The sequence below is a fragment of the Heliangelus exortis genome, chromosome 18 (assembly GCF_036169615.1).
Source record: "Heliangelus exortis chromosome 18, bHelExo1.hap1, whole genome shotgun sequence".
NCBI classification, from domain to species: Eukaryota; Metazoa; Chordata; class Aves; order Apodiformes; family Trochilidae; genus Heliangelus; species Heliangelus exortis.
In genome coordinates, this window is record NC_092439.1 from 8,513,935 (window position 1) to 8,539,159 (window position 25,225).

The 25,225-nt window shown below is 40.9% G+C and overlaps 1 protein-coding gene and 1 long non-coding RNA gene across 19 annotated transcripts in view; one reads left to right on the forward strand and one right to left on the reverse strand.

Annotated features, from left to right (window-relative positions):
- Positions 1–21,525, forward strand: part of GALNT18 (polypeptide N-acetylgalactosaminyltransferase 18) — a 207,454-nt gene extending 185,929 nt beyond the window's left edge. For 5 of the 7 annotated variants that reach the window (XM_071761896.1, XM_071761893.1, XM_071761900.1 and 2 more), the window contains one exon: positions 6,271–6,667. In XM_071761896.1, the coding sequence (XP_071617997.1) occupies positions 6,271–6,648 (378 nt within the window). In that variant the 3' untranslated portion in view covers positions 6,649–6,667. Of the gene's footprint in view, positions 1–6,270; positions 6,668–21,047 lie in introns of those variants that run through there. The other 2 variants (XM_071761894.1, XM_071761898.1) reach the window with 1 other exon arrangement.
- The window catches only part of LOC139804549 (uncharacterized), a 149,584-nt gene that overhangs the window by 6,416 nt on the left and 117,943 nt on the right, over positions 1–25,225 (reverse strand). Inside the window, exon 7 of one of the 12 annotated variants that reach the window (XR_011729432.1) lies at positions 243–329. The exons of 10 other annotated variants lie outside the window; for them this stretch is intronic. This is a non-coding gene — a long non-coding RNA (uncharacterized lncRNA). Of the gene's footprint in view, positions 1–242; positions 330–12,697; positions 13,037–25,225 lie in introns of those variants that run through there. One more of the 12 variants, XR_011729431.1, reaches the window with a different exon arrangement.

Consider the following 25,225-nt stretch of genomic DNA (forward strand, 5'->3'; position numbering starts at 1 on the left):
TTGTTCCCTTCACAAAATGCCAAAAGTTACCAGCACTTGTAGAAGCCAAGAGGAATGAAGGACCTCTGTATCCACACAGTCTTGCTCACAAAAATAAAGATTGGTGGAAGAGGGAAAAGGAAAATTCAAAGGCACAGGAGTCATAAGACAGTATGATTTAAAACAAAAAAAAAACCAAAAAAACAAAAAAAAAAAAAAAAAAACAAAAAACAAAAAAAAAAGTTGCCTGTGCTCCAGTGGTTCTGATTTTTAATTTTCATTGCCTTTTTTCTCCCCCATGGCAGAGTTGTGGAGATCTTGAGCAGAGATGGGAGTGAAACCGTAAGAAGCTGTAGGAAGTGAATTAAATAAGAGCTTTCCAGTTAATTCTGTAGTTACCACCATTAAGAAAATTACGAAAATGAAGTACTGAATGCATATATATATAATATAATAAGAGTTTTATTTGATTTTAAAAGTGGCACTTAAGTAAGAGGATTTTTCTTTGCTTGTTTTAAATGAAAGCAAAGCAGAATACCAGAGTAGGCAACAAGAGAATTAGGTATTCCACTGTGATTGAAGTTCATGAATTTACATTAAAATGTCTGTCATTGAGTTTGTGTCTGTTTTATATTAAACTACTGGTTTTGTGTCTTTGAGCCTGTATTTATAGCATCACACTATATTATTTAAAGTTTCTGAGCTATCAAATATTGATTGTTGCTTAGAGTTCAGTAGTTAATTAGTGCACAGGCATGAAAAAGAGAAGGTAGATGAGATAATCAGTATGATGGTCGATTAATTCAGTAGATACAAATCTGAATGGTGAGCTGAAGTAGTGAGTAGTTTCCATCTTACACACTTTACAATTTAAGTGTAAATTATGGTGTTACTACGTGTGGTATACTATCTCTTTGTCAGGTAATCAGCAGGACAAGTTTCCTAGTGAATAGTTCCTCAACATGTATAACATACAGTTATAAATACATTACAGTTGCATCATTGGGCTGCACCAGCTGAAAACTTACCCCAGAAAAATAACATGAATTTTTTAAAGGTTGACCTGTGGCTTAGGTCTTGCTTTCTGTAATCCTCAGCCTGTGTTCTTATGCTTATACTTCTTCAGCAAAGACACAGTGATCCTTCTAATTGTGGCTACAGGACAGCACAATCTCTCCTGCTCCTGTCACTTTCTACATGAATAGTAAATGGGAAAACACTTGATTCTTATCTTCGTGATGTATTTGTTTGTGTTATTTGTAATTAACTTGGATCCTGTCAAGAGTTTTCTTATTGGGGTTGGATAGATCTTTTGTTCAGATGTGTCAATGTAGCAAGAAATGCTGGAATAAAACTCAGGAATATAAATCACCAAGTAACAGGAGTGTTAGCTAAAGCTGGATTTACTGAATCCACCAGGCTGCTCTTAAGCTAGAGTTGTAGTCAAGTATGAATCTGCTGTGAGACTTGGAACCTAAGATCTTAATATATTACTCCTGACAATAAATGACTTCTTGGATTCATTTGAAGAAAAAATACAGTTCAAAGATGGAATAAAGTAGTGGTGAATCACTTTTCTTTATCCCTCATAGTCATTATGCAAAAAGCAAGATACTAAATAAATACTGCTGGTGGTGAGCATTAAGTTTTCTCATTATAAATGCAGTCATGTACCAGTCTCCAGCATGATTCAACCTGGGAACATTGCCATAAGGATTACAAATGTCTTCAGCCTGAAAATTGGTGTGGATTGCTTTAGACTTCCAGTGAGGAGTTGGCAATTTATCCTTCAGATAGATACTTATCTTGTGTGAAGCTGTAATGTAACTTTTTGCTACATGATAAACCAGCTCCTATGAATAATGCACTGCAACTGGCAATGCAGTTTAGCTCTGCTGTCTTTATCTACTCTGGTGTTTTCAAAGTTGAGTTATAAACTCAGAGTAAAAAACAATCTAATTGCATTTCAAGTCAGTGCAACAAACAGCAACACCTTTCAGGTTGCCAGGTCCTGAGTAGGTGGCTGATCTGTACCCGTGAAGGCTGTCCCAAGCTTTTGGTCAGCTCTGTCTGGCTATGCTGAGCCTTGCTGCCATCAGGAAGGAACTGAAGTCCTAACTGGTAATTCTGCAAATAGTGCTTAGTGTGATTCCCCCTGCAGAAGATAAGGTACCACATTTTGTCAGATGAGCTGTAACACCAGGAACATGCTGTCTGCCATGTGTATGCTGGACTCCGTATGCAATGTCATTTGCAGTTCTAGCAGAAACGAAAGGTTCATGTTCTCAGTAAAATGTTTGAAGTTACCTTAATGATTTAGTAGTCAATATTCAGTCATTTGTACTTCCACAAAGGGCCTGAAATACTGGGGTGATTGTTTAAAAATTATTTTCCTAAATTACTGTAAAATTTCTATCTTACTATGTTACTTTAAGATGATGTTGCAATATTATAGGAACAGGTGTGCTGTTAAAATGTGTTTTGCCTTTATATTCTGAAGTGGTTCAAACTAAAGTGCCTCAGTTGCCTATTTTGTGCTGAAGTGGCCTGCGAAACAGCTGGAGTGCTTGCTGATGCTTGTTAAAGCATCCACTTGAGGAAGTACTGCTGTGGGCATTTATCTATTTAACAACTGATTTAAATCAAAAGTACAAATTTGTTGTCACAGAGCTACACATAAGATGATAAAGAATAGGCGTGAGTTTAATCTGCAAGATTGTATTTTACCTGCAGGTCCATTTAAAATATCGTCAATTCAAAGCCACATATGTGCATACCTAACAAGTACATTATGAAATTATATTCAGTTCATGTAACTCAGCTGGTTAATCTCCTGAGTCCAGAATGGTAATTTGTGTACCATCTTTAAACTAAAAAAATCCCAATACTAAACCTAAAAAAAAAACCCAAAACAAAACAAACAAAAAAACCCCCTCAACATAAAAACATCCAAAAAAGAAACCCAAAAAGTATTTTCAAAAATTAAAATAATCAAATAGAAATAGGGAGATACAGTGTGAAAGTAATTAAAATATTTTCCTTAATATAAGAAAATACTTAAAAGGAGGGTTTACCATAGTTTCATGTTTAATAGCTTTAGGTCTCATACCAGAAGGATATTCCAAGTTTAATCAGTCATGCCAATAGTTGTGTTTTACTAAATGAATGTCCTCCTTTCATCATGACATAATTACTACTATGCTCTCTCTGTGCAGGGATTGTTTTTAGTTTTCAGTTGTGGCAAAGGAGGCGTGGACTGTCCATGTATTTTAAGAAAACTTTTCTGGCCAAGTGCAACATCAACAAACAGAGTTTGTACAGGGCATGTACGTTTGATATGATCCCTTCAGTAAAAGAAACAGCAGTCAAATTACCAAGTTGTGCAATGTTTCCGATTCTGAAATAAGATACGGTATTACTGGATAAGATACTAAAATATTTATAATATATAGAATAATTAAAAAATACTTGTATCAATGGACTGGCAAAACAGTATTCCGAGAGAGTGCAGCTAGAAAGAGTGACTGCCACTGTACCTCAGCCTGTTCTGGGCTGAGCTTATTTTTAGATGTCACTTAGGAGCTGAAAGGTGCCTTTTCTGATAACAGGTGAGAATTCAGGATTTCACACCTCTTTTTCTAAACTGGTCTGCAATGAAAAATTAAGTGATATTAGCAGGTAGAGATAAGCAACAACTTGCTCATTATCTCTATTAAGCATAATTGCATTTGATTGTTCTATTTCCTGTACAGTTTTGCCAACAATTACTGAGTAATTCCCCCAGCCAGAGCCATCATTCTGCTTCTGCCCACAAAGATGCTCAGGCTAAACCACTGCTGAATTGACACCAAAAAAAGCTGGTGGAGTTGCACTATGAATTGGGATTGCTTTATCCAGGAAAATGAAATTGTTACCTTCAGGCCACTCTGTGAGAGGCTGAGGAGACTGAGCTAATGAAAACAGCTCAGCCCTGAGGGTTTATAGCTACACCAGATTTTTTTTTTTTTTTTGCACAAGCAACCTTGAGCTGTAGCGTGGATTTCTCAGTGCTACAGCCAAACTTGATCATTTGTTTTCAGTGACTGATGTGTAGCTTCAAGAAAAGAAAAGAAAAAAATGCAAATGCCATTGATTTTGTTCTACTATGTTTTCTGTGGAGAGACTGTGCCGGAAAAGAGGAATTAACAGATCACTTCCTATTAGCAAATAATGCAAATAACTGACCATTTCCCTCTCATTTTTCTAGTAGTAATTTTAGGTAAGAAGCAAACAAGTTTCAACAAAATACTTATATATAGAGTCAATGTGTCCTAACAATCTCCTTTAGAGATCATCTTGATCGTGCTGCCTTGCTAGATTTCTGTCTCAATATCTCAGAAAAAAGGCATCTTAAGTATACCTAAAACACTTGCTCTTACTCTGTCTAGAAAGTGCATTCTAAATGTTTATTGTTATTCAAAAGCATCCGTTTTGTTTGCAGAAATGTAATTTTCTAACTTGTGGATAGAGTCTGTTGGGGTGTGGTCTTGGTAGTTCCTGCACAGTTCTCTGTTCTTTACTTCAACAAGTGATAACCAACCACTTTGCAAATACGCTCTGCTAGAACCTTTTCTTCCCTCATCTTGGAAGGCATGACTGAACTTCTTTCTATTCAGAGTCTTAAAACCTAGGCTCACCTTTGTTCAGCTAGCTCAGATTTCTCTCACTATTTCTGTGGTGTGAAAAGAATGACACTTGATGAAGAGAGTCAAACCTTTGATTAGTGTAAACCATTAATGATAACTTCATTAACTTTTATGTAACTGTCTCAGTTTACATTTACATGTGGATCTGCCCAGGAAGTGTTCCAGGACAGTAAACAGAGGATAGCTGTGCAAAGAAACAACACCATTTGTTTTGATCTATATTTAATCCCTGCATTGACTGATTTTGGCATTCAGAGTTGTTTTTTTCCACATGAAGGTCTCATATCTCTCCTCAGTCCTAGTTTGTTGTTTCTCTGCTTCTTCTCCCATTTGAAATTAATGCTTCTATAAGAGTTTTCAGAAATAAGATTACACACATGTAAGTCAAACTACTACATCAACAATGAACAGATACCAGAGGATGGTATCATCAACCAGTGGAACATAAAATATTCCCTAATACAGCATAATTTCCAGCTCCCCTGTTGTTACAGGCACTTAGAATGGATACAGTACAATGACAGGGACATTAATTTGGTGCTTCTGTCCAGCTCTTGCCTGTTGAGACTGATACCATTAGAGTGGTCAAAGCCTTACACCTATCCTTATAGGATAAAGCAGCTCAAGCATGATATTGCCATTTCATTTTTCTGATGGACCTCTCAAGAAACAGCTTTGATTTCAGCAAAATAAATTCGATTTGTGCTTACAACAAGCCTGGCATAGTCCTGTTACCTTTCTGAGCTTATATGTAACCCTCAAGAGGACACATTATTGACTGTGGCTGGCAAGCTCACCTTCGTTTCCCTTCTTTTTCTTTCTTTTAGAGAAATCTCCCACATATGTGTTTATACTGCAAGTGGAAAGAATTTGTATAATAAAATAGTCTTATGCCTTTAGTGATAAGTGTAATCACTGAGAGCTACGAGAGCACTCTACTACAAATCCAGAATAGCCAGCATCTGGTCCCTTTTTACAGTCTCTTGTGTCTGTGTATATTGACATACAAGAAATGAAATGACAACAAATAGCCTGAAATGTGGCCATTCTGTTCTCTCTCCTGCCATGTATCTGTCTGTCACCAACTGCTAACTTTTATTGTATATATTGGATTCTAGTTGACTGCCTACAATTTGTTTTTAGCATTTGTTTGTAGAAAACCTTCGTTTATCTTCCTGTCTGAAATCATGCTCAGCCACTCTCTTACCTCTCCAGTTAGGTATTATGCTCAGATGAAATAATCTAATCAGAGCTGAGGGCAACTCTCAGACCAACCCCACTTGCTGCTACAGGGTTTGCATCTTGCTCTTTGATGACCCACAGAGCGTGACCATAGGAAACAAGTGAAATGGCACATGATGAGAATACTATTTTGTTGTGTATTTTCCATTAAGTAGATAACCAGCATTTACTTGTTGGTAACATTAATTGTTAATTTAGAACAACTTTTCAAACATATTTCCACTTGCATGAAAGGAAATAACTTAAAAGCCACTCTGGGGTCAGCCTGCTGCTATTCAGTGTATTTATCTTTGCCATTAGCATTTTGGTAAAAGTGCTGCTCCTGTCTAGAGGCCACAAATCTTGTTTGTGCTTCCTGTTGCAGAATGTTTATTACACAAGCAATCAGCAGCTCCATGTGGGTGTTCTGAGTCCCACTATCGACGATGATGACAACAGATGCCTGGTGGATGTAAACAGCAGGCCCAAGCTCATTGAATGCAATTATGCCAAAGCCAAGAGAATGAAGCTTTACTGGCAGTTTACTCAGGTAATTCCTACTCAGCAGACATTTCAGAAAGTTCAAAAGCTGTGTTTCTATATCAGAAGTGTGAGTAATCCGTTTGCTTACAACCTTACAGGTTTATCCTTGCTTTCTTTGCACACACACACACACACTTTGCACAAAGCCAGGAAGCTATCCCAATGTCAGCCACCTCAGGAAGGTGTAAAACTTGTATTGAATTTTCTGAGTTCACAATAAAAAAGTGACTGATACAGGATTATGTCTATCAATCAATTTTTAAAAATGAAGTTATTTTGGTAGAGTCAAATGTAGCTTATTGAAGAACAAGGAACAGAAGAGGTTTTTTGGAAGTAGCAGCCCAAAAAAAGGGTGAGTGTGTGTGTGTGTCTGTGTCCGTCCTGGACACTATGTCTGTGAGTGCACGTGTGTTTGAGTGTCTCAGATATTATGTCTTTGTGTGTGTGTCCTGAACACTGTGTGTCTGTGTGTCTGTGTGTCTGTGTCCAGGACACTTACGTGTGTGAGTGCGTGTCCCGGACACTATGTGAGTGCGTGTGTATGTGTGTGTCCTGGACGCTATGTGTGTGAGTCTGTGTCCCGGACACTATGAGTGTGAGTGTGTGTGTGTGTGAGTGTGTGTCTGTGTCCTGGACACTATGTGTGTGAATGCATGTGTGTGTGTGTGTGTCCTGGACACTACATGTGTGTGTGTGAGTGTCTGTGTGTCCTGGATGCTATGTGTGTGTGTGTGAGTGTGTGTGTCTGTGTGTCCCGGATATTATGTGTTTGTGTGTGTCTCCTGAACACTGTGTGTGTGTGTGTGTGAGTCTGTGTGTGTGTAGGTCTGTGAGTGCGTGTCCCTGACACTATGTGAGTGCGTGTGTGTGTGTGAGTGTGTATGTGTCTGTGCTGGACGCTATGTGTGTATGTGTGTGTGTTCTGGACACTGTGTGTGTGTGTGTGTGTGTCCCGGGTACTGTGTCTGTGAGTGCGTGTCCTGGACACTACGTGTGTCTGTGTGTGTGTCCCAGACAATGTGTGTGTGAGTGTGTGTCCTGGACACTATGTGTTTGCGTGTGTGTGTGTGTGTGTGTGTGCTGGACACTGTGTGTGTGTCTGTGTGTGTCCCCGACACTACGTTTGTGAGTGTGTGTCCTGGACACTATATGTGTGAGTGCATGTGTGTGTGTCCTGGAGACTGTGTGAGTGTGTTTGTGTCCTGGACACTACGTGTGCATGTGTGTGTGTGTGCGTGTCCCGGACACTGTGTGTGTGTTAGTCTGTGTATGTGTGTGACCAGGACACTATGTGTGTGTGTGTTTGTCCAGGACACTATGTGTTTTAGTCTGTGTCCCGCACACTATGTGTGTGAGTGTGTGTGTCCTGAACACTACGTGTGTGTTTGAGTGCGTGTCCTGGACACTATGTCTGTGTGTGTGTGTGTGTCCTGGACACTACGTGTGTGTGTGTGTGTGTGTGTGTGTGTGTGTGTGTGTGTATGTGTGTCCATGTCCAGTACACTGTGTGTGTGTGAGTGTGTGTCCTGGAAACTATGTGTGTGAGTGTGTGTATGTATGTCCTGGACACTAAGTGTGTGAGTGCATGCGTGCGTATGTGTGTGTGTGTGTCCTGGACACTGTGTGTGTGTCCCAGACACTATGTGTGTGTGTGTGTGTGTCCCCTGGACACTGTGTGTGTGTGTGTGTGTGTGTGTGTGCGTGTGCACGCGCATCCCGGACACTGTGTGTGTGTGGCTGTGTGTGTTTGTGTGACCAGGAAACTATGTGTGTGTGTTTTTCTCCAGGACGCTACGTGTGTGTGTGTGTGTCCGTCCCAGACACTGTGTGTGCAAGTGTGTCCTGGACACTGTGTGTGCATGTGTGTGTCCTGGACACTGTGTGTGCATGTGTGTGTCCTGGACACTATCTGTGTGTGCATGTGTGTGTGTCCTGGATACCACGTGTGTGTGTGTGTCTCCCAGACACTGTGTGTGTGAGTGTGTGTCCTGGACACTATGTGTGTGAGTGTGTGTGTGTGTCCTGGAGACTGTGTGTGTGAGTGTGTTTCCAGGACACTATGGATGTGTGTGGGTACTGGACACTGTGTGCGTGTGTGTGTTTGTGTCCTGGACACTATGTGTGCATGTGTGTGTGTGTGCGTGTCCCGGACACTGTGTGTGTGTGTGTTAGTCTGTGTCTGTGTGTGTATGTGTGTGACCAGGACACTATGTGTGTGTGTGTGTGTGTGTGTGTGTCCTGGACACTATGTGTGCACGTGTGTGTGTGTCCCGAACACTGTGTGTGTGTCCGTGTGTCCCTTATACTGTGTGTGTGAGCGTGTTTCCCGGACACTGTGTGTGTGTCCATGTGCGTGTATGTGTGCGTGTGTCCCAGACACTACGTGTGTGTCCTGGACACTATGTGTGTAAGTGCGTGTGTGTGTGCGTGTCCCGGACACTGTGTGTGTGTTAGTCTGTGTGTGTAGGTGTGTGACCAGGACACAATGTGTGTGTGTGCGTGTGTGCGCGCGTGTTTGTCCTGGACACTGTGTGTGTGTGTCCTGGACACTACATGTGTTTGTGTGTGTCTCCTGAACACTTGGTGTGTGTGTGTGTGTCCAGGACACTATGTGTCTTGTGCACTATGTGTGTGAGTGTGTGTCCTGAACACTACGTGTGTGTTTGAGTGTGTGTCCTGGACACTATGTTTGTGTGTGTGTGTGTGTGTGTTTGTGTGTGTGTATGTGTGTCCATGTCCAGTACACTGTGTGTGTGAGTGTATGTCCTGGACACTATGTATGTGAGTGCGTGCATATGTGTGTGAGTGTGTGTCCTGGACACTACGTGTGTGTGTATGTGTGTCCCAGACACTGTGTGTATATGTGTGTGTGTGTCCTGGACACTACGTGTTTTTGTGTGTGTCTCCTGAACACTGTGTGTGTGTGTGCGTGTGTGCGTGTGTGCGTGTGTGTGTCCAGGACGCTACATGTCTGAGTGCGTGTCCCGGAAACTATGTGAGTGCGTGTGTGTGTGTGTGTGTGTGAGTGAGTGTATGTCCTGGACACTACGTGTGTGTGTGTGTGTGTCTCCTGGACACTATGTGTGTGAGTGTGTGTGTGTGTATGTCTTGGACACTATGTGTGTGAGTGCGTGTGTGTCCCGGAGACTACGTGTGTGTGTGTGACCCGGACACTATCTGTGTGAGTGTGTGTCCCGGACACTGTGTGTGTGTCCTCGATACCACGTGTGTGTGTGTGACTCCCAGACACTGTGTGTGTCCTGGACACTATGTGTGTGAGTGTGTGTGTGTGTCCTGGAGACTGTGTGTGTGAGTGTGTTTCCAGGACACTATGGGTGTGTGTGCGTACTGGACACTGTGTATGTGTGTGTTTGTGTCCTGGACACTATGTGTGCATGTGTGTGTGTGTGCGTGTCCCGGACACTGTGTGTGTGTGTGTTAGTCTGTGTCTGTGTGTGTATGTGTGTGACCAGGACACTATGTGTGTGTGTGTGCATGTGTGTGTGTGTGACCAGGACACTGTGTGTGTGTGTGTGTGTGTGTGTGTGTGTGTCCTGGACACTATGTGTGTGTGCATGTGTGTCCCGAACACTGTGTGTGTGTGTGTGTGTGTGTGCGTGCGTGTGTGTGCTGGACACTGTGTGTGTGTGCATGTGTGTGTGTCCCGGACACTGTATGTGCGAGTGTGTGTCCTGGACACTATTTGTGTGTGTATGTCCTGGACACTATGTGTGCATGTGTGTGTGTGTGCGTGTCCCGGACACTCTGTGTGTGTGTGTGTTAGTCTGTGTCTGTGTGTGTATGTGTGTGACCAGGACACTATGTGTGTGTGTGTGTGTGTGTGTGTGTGTCCTGGACACTATGTGTGCACGTGTGTGTGTGTCCCGAACACTGTGTGTGTGTCCGTGTGTCCCTTATACTGTGTGTGTGAGCGTGTTTCCCGGACACTGTGTGTGTGTGTGCGCATGTGTGTGTATGTGTGCGTGTGTCCCGGACACTACGTGTGTGTCCTGGACACTATGTGTGCAAGTGCGTGTGTGTGTGCGTGTCCCGGACACTGTGTGTGTGTTAGTCTGTGTGTTTGTAGGTGTGCGACCAGGACACAATGTGTGTGTGCGTGTGTGCGCGCGTGTGTGTCCTGGACACTGTGTGTGTGTGTGTGTGTGTCCTGGACACTATGTGTCTCGCGCACTATGTGTGTGAGTGTGTGTCCTGAACACTACGTGTGTGTTTGAGTGTGTGTCCTGGACACTATGTGTGTGAGTGCGCGCATATGTGTGTGAGTGTGTGTCCTGGACACTATGTGTGTGTATGTGTGTCCCAGACACTGTGTGTATATGTGTGTGTGTGTGTGTGTCCTGGACACTACGTGTGTTTGTGTGTGTCTCCTGAACAGTGTGTGTGTGTGTGTGTGTGTGTGTGTGTGTGTGTGTGTTCAGGACGCTACATGTGTGAGTGCGTGTCCCGGAAACTATGTGAGTGCGTGTGTGTGTGTGTTAGTCTGTGTCTGTGTGTGTATGTGCGTGACCAGGACGCTATGTGTGTGTGTGTCCCCCCCAGACACTGTGTGTGTGTGTGTGTGTGTGTGTGTGTGTGTGTGTGTGTGTGTGTGTGTCTCCTGGACACTACGTGTGTGTGTGTGTCCCCCCTAGACAGTGTGTGTGTGTGTCCTGGACAACATGTGTGTGTGTCCCGGACACTGTGTGTGTGAGTGTGTGTCCAGGACACCGTATGTGTGAGTGCATGTGTGTGTGTGCGAGTCCAGGACGCATGTACACACACATAGTGTCCAGGACACACACACACAAATAGTGTCCCGGACACAGTGTGTGTGTGTGTGTCCTGGACACTACGTGTGTTTGTGTGTGTCTCCTGAACACTCTGTGTGTGTGTGTGTGTGTGTGTGTGTGTGTGTGTGTGTGTGTGTGTGTCCAGGACGCTACCTGTGTGAGTGCGTGTCCAGGAAACTATGTGAGTGCGTGTGTGTGTATGTGTGTGTCCTGGACACTATGTGTGTGTGTGTCCTTGACACCGTGTGTGCGTCCCGGACAGTGTGTGTATGTCCTGGACACCATGTGTGTGTGTGTGTCTCCTGGACACTATGTGTGTGAGTGTGTGTGTGTGTCCTGGAGACTGTGTGTGTGAGTGTGTTTCCAGGATACTGTGTGTGTGTGTGTTTATGTCCTGGACACTACGTGTGCATGTGTGTGTGTGTGTGTGTGTGTGGCCCGGACACTGTGTGTGTGTGTGTGTGTGTTAGTCTGTGTCTGTGTGTGTATGTGCGTGACCAGGACACTATGTGTGTGTGTGTGTGTGTGTGTGTGTGTCCTGGACACTATGTGTGTGTGTCTGCATGTGTCCCGAACACTGTGTGTGTGTGTGTGTGTGTGTGTGTGTGTGTGTGTGTGTGTGTGTGTGTGTGTGTCCTTTATACTGTGTGTGTGAGTGTGTTTCCCAGACACTGTCTGTGTGTGTGTCCTGGACACTACATGAGTGAGTGTGTGTCCCGGACACTATGTTTGTGTGTGTGTGTGTGTGTGTGTGTGTGTGTATGTGTGTGTGTGTATGTCTTGGACACTATGTGTGTGAGTGCGTGTGTGTGTGTGTCCCCCGGACACTGTGTGTGTGAGTGTGTTTCCAGGACACTATGGGTATGTGTGTGTCCTGGACACTGTGTGTGTGTGTGTGTGTGTGTGTGTGTGTGTGTGTGTGTGTGTGTGTGACCAGGAAACTATGTGTGTGTGTGTTTGTCCAGGACGCTACGTGTGTGTGTGTGTTCTGGACACTATGTGTGTCTGTGTGTGTGTCCCAGACACTGTGTGTGCAAGCGTGTTCTGGACACTATGTGTGTGTGTGTGCATGTGTGTGTCCTGGACACTATGTGTGTGTATGTGTGTCCTGAACACCGTGTGTGTGTTTGTGTGTGTGTCCCTTATACTGTGTGTTTGAGTGTGTTTCCTGGACAATGTGTGTGTGTGTGTGCATGTGTGTGTCCTGGACACTGTGTGTGTGTGTGTGCGTGTGTGTGTCCTGGATGCTACATGTGTGTGTGTGTGTGTCTCCCGGACACTATGTGTGTGAGCATGTGTCCTGGACACTATGTGTGTGTGCATGTGTGTCCCGAACACTGTGTGTGTGTGTGCATGTGTGTCCCGGACACTATGTGTGTGTGTGTCTGTGTCCCGGACACTACGTGTGTGTGTGTCTGTGTGTCCTGAAACTATGTGTATTAGTGTGTGTCTTGGACACTCTGTGTGTGTTTTTGTGAATCAAGCTTGTTTTCTTTTTTTTTTTTTTTATTTAACTTTCATAGTGTTTTAAAATTTTAAAGTATGTGGCTACCTTCAGTTGTAGGCTGATGGAGTCATATACTCAGGTGGTAACTGCTGTCTTGTAGATAAGAAGAGTCATTTGGGCATCCATATGGAGGGAACCACCACCAGTACCTTTAACTGTTCTCATGATCCATTGTGCTGGATCACTGGACTGAGGTCCTGGGAAACTTCCTGTACAGTACAACCTTGCATTGAACATTCAAAGCTTGTATCATGTGTTTGTACAGTAAGGCTCCATCTGATCACATTTCCATGCTCCACAGTTCTGTACAGCTGCCAAATGCATTAAGAGTGTAGGTTTCAGTGACATTCTTCCTTCTAAGGCTGCTTCAAGTATTTATAACTAACTAATTGTGTCAAATTATGTAAATTAGCCTTGAAATACTCCCCATCAACTGGGTAGTGTTAAAAAATTCTATTGTTCAGGTTGCTTGTCAAGTCTTAGGGAAATGCTTCTTTTGGGAACACTTTTATGCTTAAAAATCTTCTAGATGTTTAACAGTTCACCTAGTTCAGTCTGTCTCACCAATTTTCATTGAATCAGAACAAAATTAGACCTTGCAGAAAAACAGTAAGTGAGCACTAGAAATCACACAAGGCAGAGGTGATAGAATTACAGGAATTATGTGCTACTACAATGGTCAGAATTTTACTGAAGTATGAATTCAAAGGTGATAACAAGGAAGCTCTTGTGGCATTATGAACCATTAGGAAAAAAAACTAACCTCAGTTGCCAGTTAGGAAGGGATGTGACTGTTTCTTATGCTTTTAACTCTCCTTGCTGTTGTGAGAAATCTGACAGGTGAAGCCTCTGTGTAAAAGGATGTATATGAAAGGACACGAGGCAGAGCTAAAAACCTGAGAGACTGATCCTTTTAAGGCTGCTCATGTCAAATTCTTTTCAGTACAGCAAGCTCTGTTAATTTAAGTAATGCAACTTGCAGTGTGGTTGCCATAGACAGTTAAGAAGATGATGCATCTGTAGGGATGGACTCTCATCACAGAACTGATGGGAGGGAGAGGCTGTGCAGAGCCTGTGCTCAGCACTGTTTCCATATCCCTGGGCAGTTGCCCCTGCCTGTGATGCTAACACGGCAGCTTCACGTTATGGAGAATTGTGATTCTAGTCCCATTGGAAATCTTCCAGTTCAGGAGTGTTCAGAGGGGGTGGTTTATCCTATCCTCAGCAGCTGTAAATACAATTTATTGCCAGCAACTCTAGTTACCATATGTATAATTTCCCAACTATAGTAGTTGGAACTGCTTTGGAAGGAAAAGGGAGGACAGATGAGAGCAAATGATTACTCGGTTGTTTCAGTATCCCACAGACAAATATGATTCAGAACTCATTTAAATAGGTATTATATAATAGATTCCATAGATATTCTTAATTTACATCTTGTTTCTCCTATTTTTGCCCTTGCCAGACAATCTTTCTGAATTGTTACTTGCCTTTATCTTATGAAATCAAAGATGTGCTATACTACTGCTAGCTAAAACCATTATCCACGACCACATCTCACACAAGTCAGGGAGTGCAGAGGCCTACGAAGCAAGGGGAACAGTTTCATACACCCCTTTGCTGAGCACATGTGGTACAGAAGTGGAGGCCAGCACCACTACACAGCAGACAGCTGCCTTCTAATGTCCATTCCTAGTTTTCTGCCCATAAATTAGCCAAGGACATTGGTGTACAGAGAAGGATTAATTCCAGTAGAGATGGATATCACAGGGAACAATTCTCACCATTAACTTCTTCAGATTCTTCCATTATGAAAACCACAGGACAGAAAAGCAGCATCATTAATTTATCAAGAATTTGAATTTATGCTGTATTTCTATCCCCACTGGATGCAAATACACTCATTATGTACTTTCAGTATGAGACATGCTGTACTGCTATATAGCTATATAATTCTGCAGCACTATCTGCCTGGCAGCTCAGAACAGGCAGTGACTGTGATCCTGCTAAAAAGAAATACTGATTTTGATCCTACAGGAGAAGTAGAAAGAAAACCAGAACCTAATTATGCAATTAGTTGAGCCAACATACTAGGTTAAGCCCTGTATTTTTAGTGAGGCTTTCTGATTTTTAAATAACCAGTGTTGCCAAGTGTTCTGTTTTAAACCTCAACTGCAAAAGAGCACTACACAAAGCTCAGGGGCCTGAGTGCAGTGTTGGTGCATGGGTCCAGTATGTCAGCAGCATTTTCTCCTATACTTACCTACTTTTGGCCTGTGCTTGATCAAATATTATCCTAGCTTGCCTGTACTTAATACTTTCATGAAGTGGATAACTGCACAAGGTGTTACAGCTGGAGGACAAGGAACCTGAACCACTGTTCAGCTTACACAAGAAAGTGACAATTAATGTTTTAATTTTCTTTTTGCTCCAATAAATTTGTCCCTAATTCATGTACAACTTCACCACTATTCTTATAATAATAATAAATACTTTTTAAAAATAGGTGTATTAAAGTATTTGTGGGGAATTTTATACCCCTTGAACTATGCCTTACTATAAGCCTACAAATTCATTAGTCCCATTTATGGAGAATGGAATTGTTCAGGACAAAAATCGGAAAGCATTCAGTCTTTCTCCATTTTGAATACTCGACTTCAACTAAAATATTCAAATGTATTTGCAGTACACATGCAGAAGTAATATCAAATACAAATAGTTGTATTTCTATTTAACTGGTGGTAAATTTGCTTGCAATTACTTCTCTAGTTACTGGCAACCAAAATTTCCTTGAATAAGTTAAGTCTTATATTTCGAGCAATCTTCTAGTGGCAATTTCTAATCTTTGCAAATTAGGTGTTAAAGTTGCCAGCTAGAAAGTTTGTGTATGAATACAGCAGTAAAATTAGCTTTAGTGGGCACATTTAAAATCTTTTCCAGCATATCACATTATGCAGTATTTATTCTCCTGAGGACTACATTTAAGCTCCAAAGATACTGGTGCTGAATTAATTTAGAAGGAAGTTAACACATACCCATGTTTTTCCTTCAAAACAGAAACAGTATTTTAATATATTAACATAAATTTTAAGCACCATATTTATTTACAAAGAGAGTATTTGTTCTAGTTCTACCTGATTTTTTCCTAATTTCAGGCGTCCAGATAGACTCCTTCCAAAAACTGCAGATGACAGCTTCTGCTGACAGGGTACTACATGGCATTGTAATAAAGACATGCAAGCAGATTACCAGATCCAGAATGTTTTCTACATTTCTCCCATTACCTGATACCCAACAGTTGGCAAATGAAGTGGATAGGTGTCAGGAGATGCGAGCTCTGCTCTTGGTCCCTCCTGTGCATTACTGGACCAATGACTTTCTTAGGTTCTGCATTCCTCAGCTGCAAAAACTTCTAACTTTTCAGATGAAAACAAAACCCTGCCCTGGTCAAGTCAGTAGAACATAGGTCTTGAATTTCAGTGGAGACAAGAACAGTATCTCTGTGCACAAAGTTTGGTTACCAAGTAACATCCCTTCACGCAGGATGCAAATACTTGAGAAAAATGTTTACTTGGAAGTCAAATCAGAATCACTGACAGTGATGATACCCAGTATAACAGACAAAAAATTGATTATTTCCATTAGGGTGTAAGTGAAGTACGCAAGGATTGTGCTGCAGCTGCAAGGACATTCCTTTCCCAGTATCAGTTATAATCAGCTAACAGTTTTTGTGTGAGACATTTTCAATAACTAGATACTGTCACCGAAGTCCCAGAAAGCCCAACTGAAATTCCCATATCAGAATATGCAGATCGATTGAAATACTAGTGCACATTCAGTTCTTAATTTTCTTCAGCTGGTACTCAATTTATTTCTTGGTCTCTAGAGATCCATTTAATCATAAGCATATATAATGACAATGCATATAGTTCAGTTTCTGCGTTAAAAAGAGTTGGGAAACCTTCATACTGCACACTAGGATTAGAAAACCTAGGGTACCTGAATACAGCCCACTAGAAATATCCAGTCAGTCACTGAACACTGATGCCTATGACAAAGAATTCAACTGTTCTATAACCACATAAATCACAGGACTTGATGCAAATTCCTAACTCTTAACAATCCTCTTTTCCTTATAAAGTTCAATTATCATTTTCACATGAGACAAAGTGTGATGTGGGCATTAAATTGTTGTGACTACTGAATGATGCATCTAATTCCATTGTCAGTGGATATTTTGTAGTATTTAGTCACTGGGCACCAGTAAGTGAATGTAAGAGCACTGCTAGGAAGGGCACCTGACAATAGAACCTGAGTGCAGGAAGTGAAGCAATGAGATGGAAAAAAATTATTATTTTCTCCATTAAGAAATGATTTGGTGGCTCCCTAGTATATCTCCACCTAAGTTTATTTTGTACACAGCAATTAGTTTTGGTTAGTACTGGAAAAATAAATTGACATCTAAAAAGTATCTGGTAAGGATTCTTACTTGCAGGTAAGCAATGGAGAAGACTTATACCTTCTGCTTCAAAGGTAGAGCAAACATCTAAATATTTGAGGTCACTGATTGAGGTACAAATAGAAAATTAGGGCCAGTGAATGCAGCAATCTATACAGCATATGTGATACAGGGTATACATACACATATTGACCTTTTCCTGAGTTAGACATGGTTAAGCAAGCAGATTAATATTTTTTTTTCCTTTTCTTTTAGGTAGAATAATTTAATTCCAGATTAGGAGGTGTGTGTACACTGTACATACTTCTGTACAAAAATGAATGTATTTAAAAATTCCAGTATTTGCAAAGAAAGCTGTACCAATACTCAGTCTCGTTTGTACCCCACTGCAAAGGAGTAATTCTAAAACTAGAGAAACTGTGTAACAGCTTTCAACTAACCCTAGTTCTGCAAGGACCAGTATTCCAGAAAGGACCCATCCCACTTCACTTCACTGCCTTGCACAACAAAGATGGGAAGGGGGAGGTTTGGCAACTGTGCATCCACCAGTACCCGATAAAACAGAAACCCTAGCAGACTAATTAAGCAGACTAATTACTTTGCACAGCTTATTAGCACTCCATCTCTAACCTAAAATATGTATGTATATACTTGCAATATGCTCTTTCTAAAAGCAAGTTGGTATTCACGTATGACAGACTCACAGGGGACTGTCTACCAAGCATGTGGGACCAGCCTTGTAGGCACATCAAATGTTATTCTTCAAAGTCACATTATTTGATAAATTCTACTTTGGTGACAGACTTGAAAGGAAACCTCTTACATATGGCAGATATGCAGAAAGTACAGTAATTCTAAAGGAAGTAAAAAGCATTGCTTTTGACTACGTTTGATGTCACATTCCAGTAGGTATTGGTTATAACAGGATTCGTGGCTTGAGACAGCATTTACATTACCGTATGCCTACAAAGCACTCCATCAGTTTTATAGTGTCTAACTGCCAGCAGGAACTGAGAGCATTTGTGCTTCTCTTAGGAATTGCTTCAATTTGCATTGCAGAATCCATCAAGTTTTCTTTAAAAATTGTTAATACTGGCATGTTCAGTCTATTTTTATAAAATAGTTGACCTGGATATTTATTTATTCTCTCAAGACTTGTACTGCCATTGGGTTGCCTCTCATCATCAGTGATCTTAATCCTAATTCTGTTCAACTGAGCAGAATTCCTCTTCAGCCTGTTTCAGCCTATAGAATTGTCTCTTGTGTAACATGATTAAAGACTTTACCCTAAGATATTAATTTTTTGCCTTTATATTGGGAATTAGAGGCCTTACCTAGGACAGGAAAAGGGAAACAGATATGGCAACTTGCCGTAAGTCATTTTGCTGAGCAAGTGGTAAACATGACTGTCAGAGTTTTTTACAAGTTTTACTAAATGGCTGTTTAAAAAAAAGTATTAACTAAAAGGACACCTTTGTCTGCATTTGGCAATAGGCAGCATTAGCATTTGTAAATGCTAATGATGATCACAGGTTGCAGAAACCATTCAGGAATACTGTAATTTGGAGGCCAAGCCAGTCAAACTGGCAAAATGTTAACTTTATGCTTTCTCACTTCCTTCAGTGGAGTTACTAATTTCATGTGCTTCAATGATTAAAAACTCAATAGTTCAGACTTTGCAATACAGAGTGGGTGCACTGTCATCACCCTGGAGATACCAGATGAATATGCAAGCTGGCATTAGGCATATGAAGACGGAAAAATGAACACAAGTGGGCTAACAACAGGAAATTTTCAGAAAGCACTGTACAAACTCTTCTCCCCTTACTTCAGAGCATTTCTTTTCACTTACATTCTTACTGAAAGGAACTAAAGCTGCGTAGACTCCATCCTCGCTGAGGGATTATGCCACGCTTCTGCAGACCTCACATCTCTTAAGAGCTGAGTTGTTCTGTTTCCGACAAGACCTGAGCCCTTATGTTTCTCTTTAGTGGGAAGAAGTCCTCCTGCTAAAAGCATCCCAGGTCTCCACAACACTCAGTACACACTCCGTACTACTCTGTACTTAACTTTGGTGTCACTTTTATGTTCCATACGGTGGGCTACAATGAACTCAGCAGGATGATATTTAGGTAGCCACCACGGAGTCCTTTACAGCACATCAGAAAGAGTTTTCTTGGCTTTTTATTTGTTTCTGTTAAACAGAAGCCACACTTCACATGAGGGCACATCAGGAGAAGAGAAGGAGGGCGGTGAACTTTTTTGAACTTCATTTTTGTTTTTTCAGTTGCTCACTTGTTTTGTTTTTTCCTTAGGAGCAGTTTGCATTTTATTTATGTGGCTTCCTATATTAAAGTATTGCACATGAATACATACACTATAATACCTAATGTTACTAAGTTAGAAATGGCAGGAGAGGTCTAAAAGTACCATACTCTGATTCATATGCCAGGTACAAAAACGAGGCAAGCAGTGGAGCTGAACTCAAGTCTCCCATAACTGGTTAGTTTCCTGACAAGAAGTGGGACAGCTTCTTTCTCCTGCTTCCTTAGTGCAAGATCTGAGCTGAGGATGTTTTCAGCATCAAAACTGAGACAAAGACTAACTGATAAATGAAAGATACAGAAGTAGTTAACTTAAAAGCAACACAAGCACCTTCAGTATCAGCTGAAAGCACAAGGAAGTTGATCTCAGTTTTAGGTCTGGGCAGAAATACTTGTGGTAAAATGTAATTCCCCTTTCAAACTCAAGAAGCTGACCCTGGGTGCCACACAACATTGAATCTACGCAGAAAAAACATAATCAAAAGTTTGCTTTAAGAATAGAAACAGTATGTTTTGCTTTGTTAAAAGAAAAAACCAAGCAAAGCTGAAACACAACTGTTTGTTTTGGCATGAGAAAATATCTATTATTTCTGAGTTTTATAACTGAAGGACTTAATTCAAAGCTTACTGCATTCATTTGGGGAAAAAAAGCTCACTACAGTGAGCTTTAGAAGGCAAAAGTTACTTGGCAGGATAGTGGGGTAGAGGGTGTTCAGGATAAGGGAATAAATAGCATATAATAAAGCTTTGATTAATTTCCCATCTCGGTTTTTTCCATTGCCTTATATGTCAAACAGTTCTAGTGCTTATAGATGGCTCAGAGTTTATGGTCCCACCCACCAGACACTCAAATTTAACTACCATTATTAATACTAATGTCAATAATAGTTATACAGCAGTGGGAAAATACAGTTCACTCAGCACTTAGTTATGAAGGTATGTTAGAAGGCCTACTGCATGCCTGTCAGTCTAGTAAATTCATCAGTGAAAATAGGGCAGTATTAAGCTGAAAACTGAACTAGAGTCACTGCTGAGGATTAGCAACATAAGATTAGAAAAGACAGTTCATTTCAGAATTCAAAAATACACCTTTTTTTGCATTTTATCCTACATACAGAACACCTCTGACCAAAACAGTGGTCCTCTTTTGGCTTTTTTTTTTTATGTTTCAGAGGTGCAGCAGAGCCACTAAACTACATGACTACATAACTAAAGCAAACAGGAAAGCTTTTGGCTCATGGTTAAAAAGCATGGGTAGAAACACAGATCAGTTCTAGAAACCTCATTTGCTGAAATGGTAACCAAGGACTAAAGGCTCTTCTGAACTGCATCTGAGATTAAATCATCCTGTGACAAAGGGAACCTTCACTCCAACTCCAATCTAGTGCTTATCTTGTAACTGAAACATTTTTCACAGTAGCAGTGGACTTTAGTAGATGGGCATTGGAAAGTTCTCTGATCTATATTATCACACAGTAGCAATTCAAAAATGTCACAATATTTAATCCTTATACTTTTTTTTCCCCCCCATCTTTAAAGGGAGGTCCAATCCAGAACCGAAAATCCAAGCGTTGCCTGGAGCTGCAGGAAAACAATGAAAATGAATTTGGATTTCAACTTGTCCTTCAGAAATGCACTGGACAACGCTGGTCTATAACAAACGTCCTGAAAAGCTTGTCATCATAGCAGACTACATTTTTTACTCATTTCTTTTGCTACCGTGTAGCAAATATTTCATTATTGCCTGCTGTACTGTATTCCTCTTGCTCCCCACCCCTATGGTTCCTTCTCTCCTCTTTTTTGTCCCTTTGATTTTATTTTGTGAGTGTGTGGAAACTGGGTTTGTGGGCTGAAAATAAGATGTTTTTATTTCACAATTATGTTTTCATGGCCCTTATAGAGATGCTCAATGACAGGTGATGGGTAGGATATATCCTAAAATATTTTACAACTGTAAATAGGAAAACAAATTGAGAATATTTATAACACAAACTTTTATTGAATAAAAAAAGTCCAAACACTATTACTGTCTATATGGTTTTTGGTGGGGTTTTTTTTTGTTTGTTTTGGATTTTTTTGTTGGTTTAGTTTTTTTTTTTTTAAATGTTCTGTTCCCTAGCTACCACAGGCTTGGATAAAAATTACTCCATCCAAAATCAACAGCAAAAAGTATGAATATACTCTGCCCTTCTCCATGTTGTCAGGGAGGTATGAATGCTATGCCATCAGCAGCTCTTGGCTACCAATCAGATGAGGAGAGGAAGAAGCAGTCTGATGAGACAAACCACTAGGATTACTGGCCTCTTTATTTGCTGTTACTTTTATTTGTATGTAAATTCTCTCTCTTTCATTACTCTATTTGTTCTTTTTATTCTGTTGTTTATTACCTTAAGTATCAGTCAGAACCTCTTGGAGCTGGTTACCTGCCAAACTGTCTTTTAAAGAATAGCTTCACATTCAGGACCAGCTAGCAGTATTGTTTCTTATGACTGTTTAATAAGTTATTACATCATTTATATGCCTTCAGCCTTCTGCTAGATACAATTACCACACATCTGCTTCTCAGAGAAGACAATGCTGAGCAAACAACCAGAAAACAGTAACATCTAATAAAGTCAGACAGACTCAACACCTATGCTTTGTCTGAGAGGTCCCGCAGGCCCGTCTGAGTGAAAACTTTCACTAGAATTAGAACCCTGAAAGAGCATCAATTCCCTGAATGTCAGGGTACCACAGGTAGATAAGATAAAGCAGCTTTAATTTCACCTTGTAGAGAAAAGAGGAGGTTACTAAACACACCAGCCAAGCACATGCAGTGTCCTGATGGGAGAGGGCTCAGTATGGGGCATACAGAACCATTCTGAGCATTCCCAGGTTCCACCACGACCCAACTGACTTATTTTTCACAGGCATTCCTGATGAATGAGGAGGAAACTGCCTGTTCAGACAAAGAAAAAGCACAGTTCCATATCACTACTTTGTCTACTTGGTCTCACAATCAGTAACTGCTGTCAAGGATAGCAACTTTAAATCCCTGACTGAAGTTTTCTGGGGGAGATTAAATCACAGAGAGCTTTCATCATCTGAAAAGTACACTGTCTGTCACATCTAAGCTCACACAAGTCAAGGTTGACTGATACAGTTTCAGAGGCCTTTCTATCCATCTAAACTTCAGATTGTTTGCAGAAGGTATAATATACTTTATGGAAAACATTATCATGGCCTTTCATGATAGATGAATATGATCAGAAAATGAAATTAGCTAGAAAGCTATCATCTTTTCTTGTATGTCAATTTCTATGGAAACACTTGGAAACTCACATGCTTTTCAGTGGAATGTGGCTATTAATACATGACTGCTGATTATTAATTGAATTATAGACTATTGATCCATACCTTTCTTTTTGCTCAGTGCAGTGTCTGGCACTGTTACTGGCACTGTAGTGCCAAGAAACTGTTAAAGATTACCTGAATCAGAGGTGCAGGAAAATTCAATTTTCCAGCAGGTATGTCGACACACCACACCTAACACTTGTCCACAAAGCACTCTCTGATACATCATTTTTAAAATGATCAGCTATGTTGGAGTTCCATTAATCACAGCTAGAATAAATCACAGTTAGAATGGAGATGCAGAAGAACAAGAGGAAGAAAGCTTATGCTTTCCTGAAGCTGATTTCTTGATGTTAAAAGTAGCACAAAGCCATGCATGCTGAGGTGGGCATGTGCTGGTATTCATACAGCTGTTGAACCTCTACAACTGCTGCATTTTCCTTCCTCCAGTCATCAAGTGCTGAACTTCTGATGCTAAAATTAGAAATCTACACAGATGCTGGTCCATCATAAAGCAGATGCTTTTCCACATTACACCTTATAGCTGTCCAGTGTTTTAACTCAGCAATAGCACCTGTATTACCCTTGCTCTTAAAAACTGAGCAGAAATTCCTTTGGCATAACATGTGCCAATAGTTGCCTGTGTAATGACAATGGTTTATACAACACTTTTCTGACCTCTCCACGTGCTTTACTGTTTCAGCGTTAGCCACCAAAAATTAGTGTAAAACAAAGTGTAAAACTGTAAAGGGAAACCACCAATTGAGACAAAAAATTGAGGAAAAAAATAATTTGAAGTCAAACCTCGAAGCCAAACAAGGTGATAACTGGAAGGTATTGCACTTGAGGGGGTATCCATAGAAGTTTCCACACTTTTGTATCCACAGAAGTAATACAACAGCTTCTGTCTGTCGTCAGATATTTGGGGAGGACCTCTATACACTCAATAAATGACACACATCACACTTCCCTAGGAGCAGAATACTGAGATTTGTCTACCAAGACTGACAGTCAAAACCATCTGGCTGTACTTTCAGCCAGGGCTTCTGGGTACTGAGAGATTTGGAAATACTGTTCTGACCCTATGTCTGTCTGTGTGCAACCTGTCTGCATTTACAGGCAGCCCTTGCTTCCCCATCCCCTGCGGGAAGAAGGAGGTTAAGTTAAAACACATTACCCAGAATCCTCACCCTACTACTTGACAACAGGGAGCATCTCAATCTCCCATTCTGTCAGTCACACACAGCTGAGTAAAAGAGATTTGTGCCTCTCCCAAGCAGCAGAGCAGAAATACTGATAAAGGTACTGCAGTAGTTGCCATAACAACTGCTTTTAACTTCAATGATAGTATGGAATACAATTTCTTTTTTTTGTCCACAGACTAACAATATCTTTATTGCTGCTACGTAGACCTTTGTAAAGAGCTGACTTCCTTCAAAGCTGCTACTCTTAAGCATGTATTTCAGATCTGCAAGAGTAAAAAGGGGGTGGCCTTTTGCTGTTCTGAACTATTCTAATTGGTACCTTAGGTCTTGGTATAATCTTCAGCTTCCAACTTATATACATACCACCCACTAAAATTTTTCAGCAAATCAAAATGTCTACTGAAACAGAGATAAAATTCATCAGCTTACTGGAAGGAAAACATTGTTTGTACTACACAGATAGCTTGAGTACATTTTTGTTCTCTACATTAAGTTTCAGTGATCAGTAACAGCACAAGGTGACACTGACCATGACAGAGATCAAAATATTTTCCTTCATCTACTTATCCACCAGATAAGTAGAGGGAGCATGAACTGAATTTTGCTTTATGTTGTCATTTTTGAGGACTGAACTTTTCAGAGATTCAGTTGTTTCTGATCCACTCTACACAAACAGAAAATGCTACCACAGCAGCTGGTTTGGCCTGAAAAAGTTACTATAGGCCAGGAAGGCAGAATATTATTTATATATATATATATATATATATATATATATAAATATATATATAACAATATATATATATGATAGCTGCAGACCCTCTCTCCTCCTTGAGAGAGGTTGAAGAGAGCTGAGAGGAGAAGCAGGTTTTTTGGCAAAGAAATACTTATTATTTCACTTCAAGTCCAAGGGCAATAGTCTGTAATTATCTTGCAGATTGTTTTTAGTGCTGCACTCTGCCTACTCATAGCACCTCAGAAAACAGGTAGATCCGTGACCCTTAGAAACTGCAAGCACCATAGCCACTAGTTTTCAACAGGGAGGATCCAACTGGTTTCTGCAGCTGTCCCTAGAAGTAGCTAACACCACAATTCTGCAAATAATCACCATTTTGGCAGCTTGGTAATTCAGGGCCAGCCCTGCTCTCCTCACGCCTGTAGGTACTTGGAGAACTTCACAAC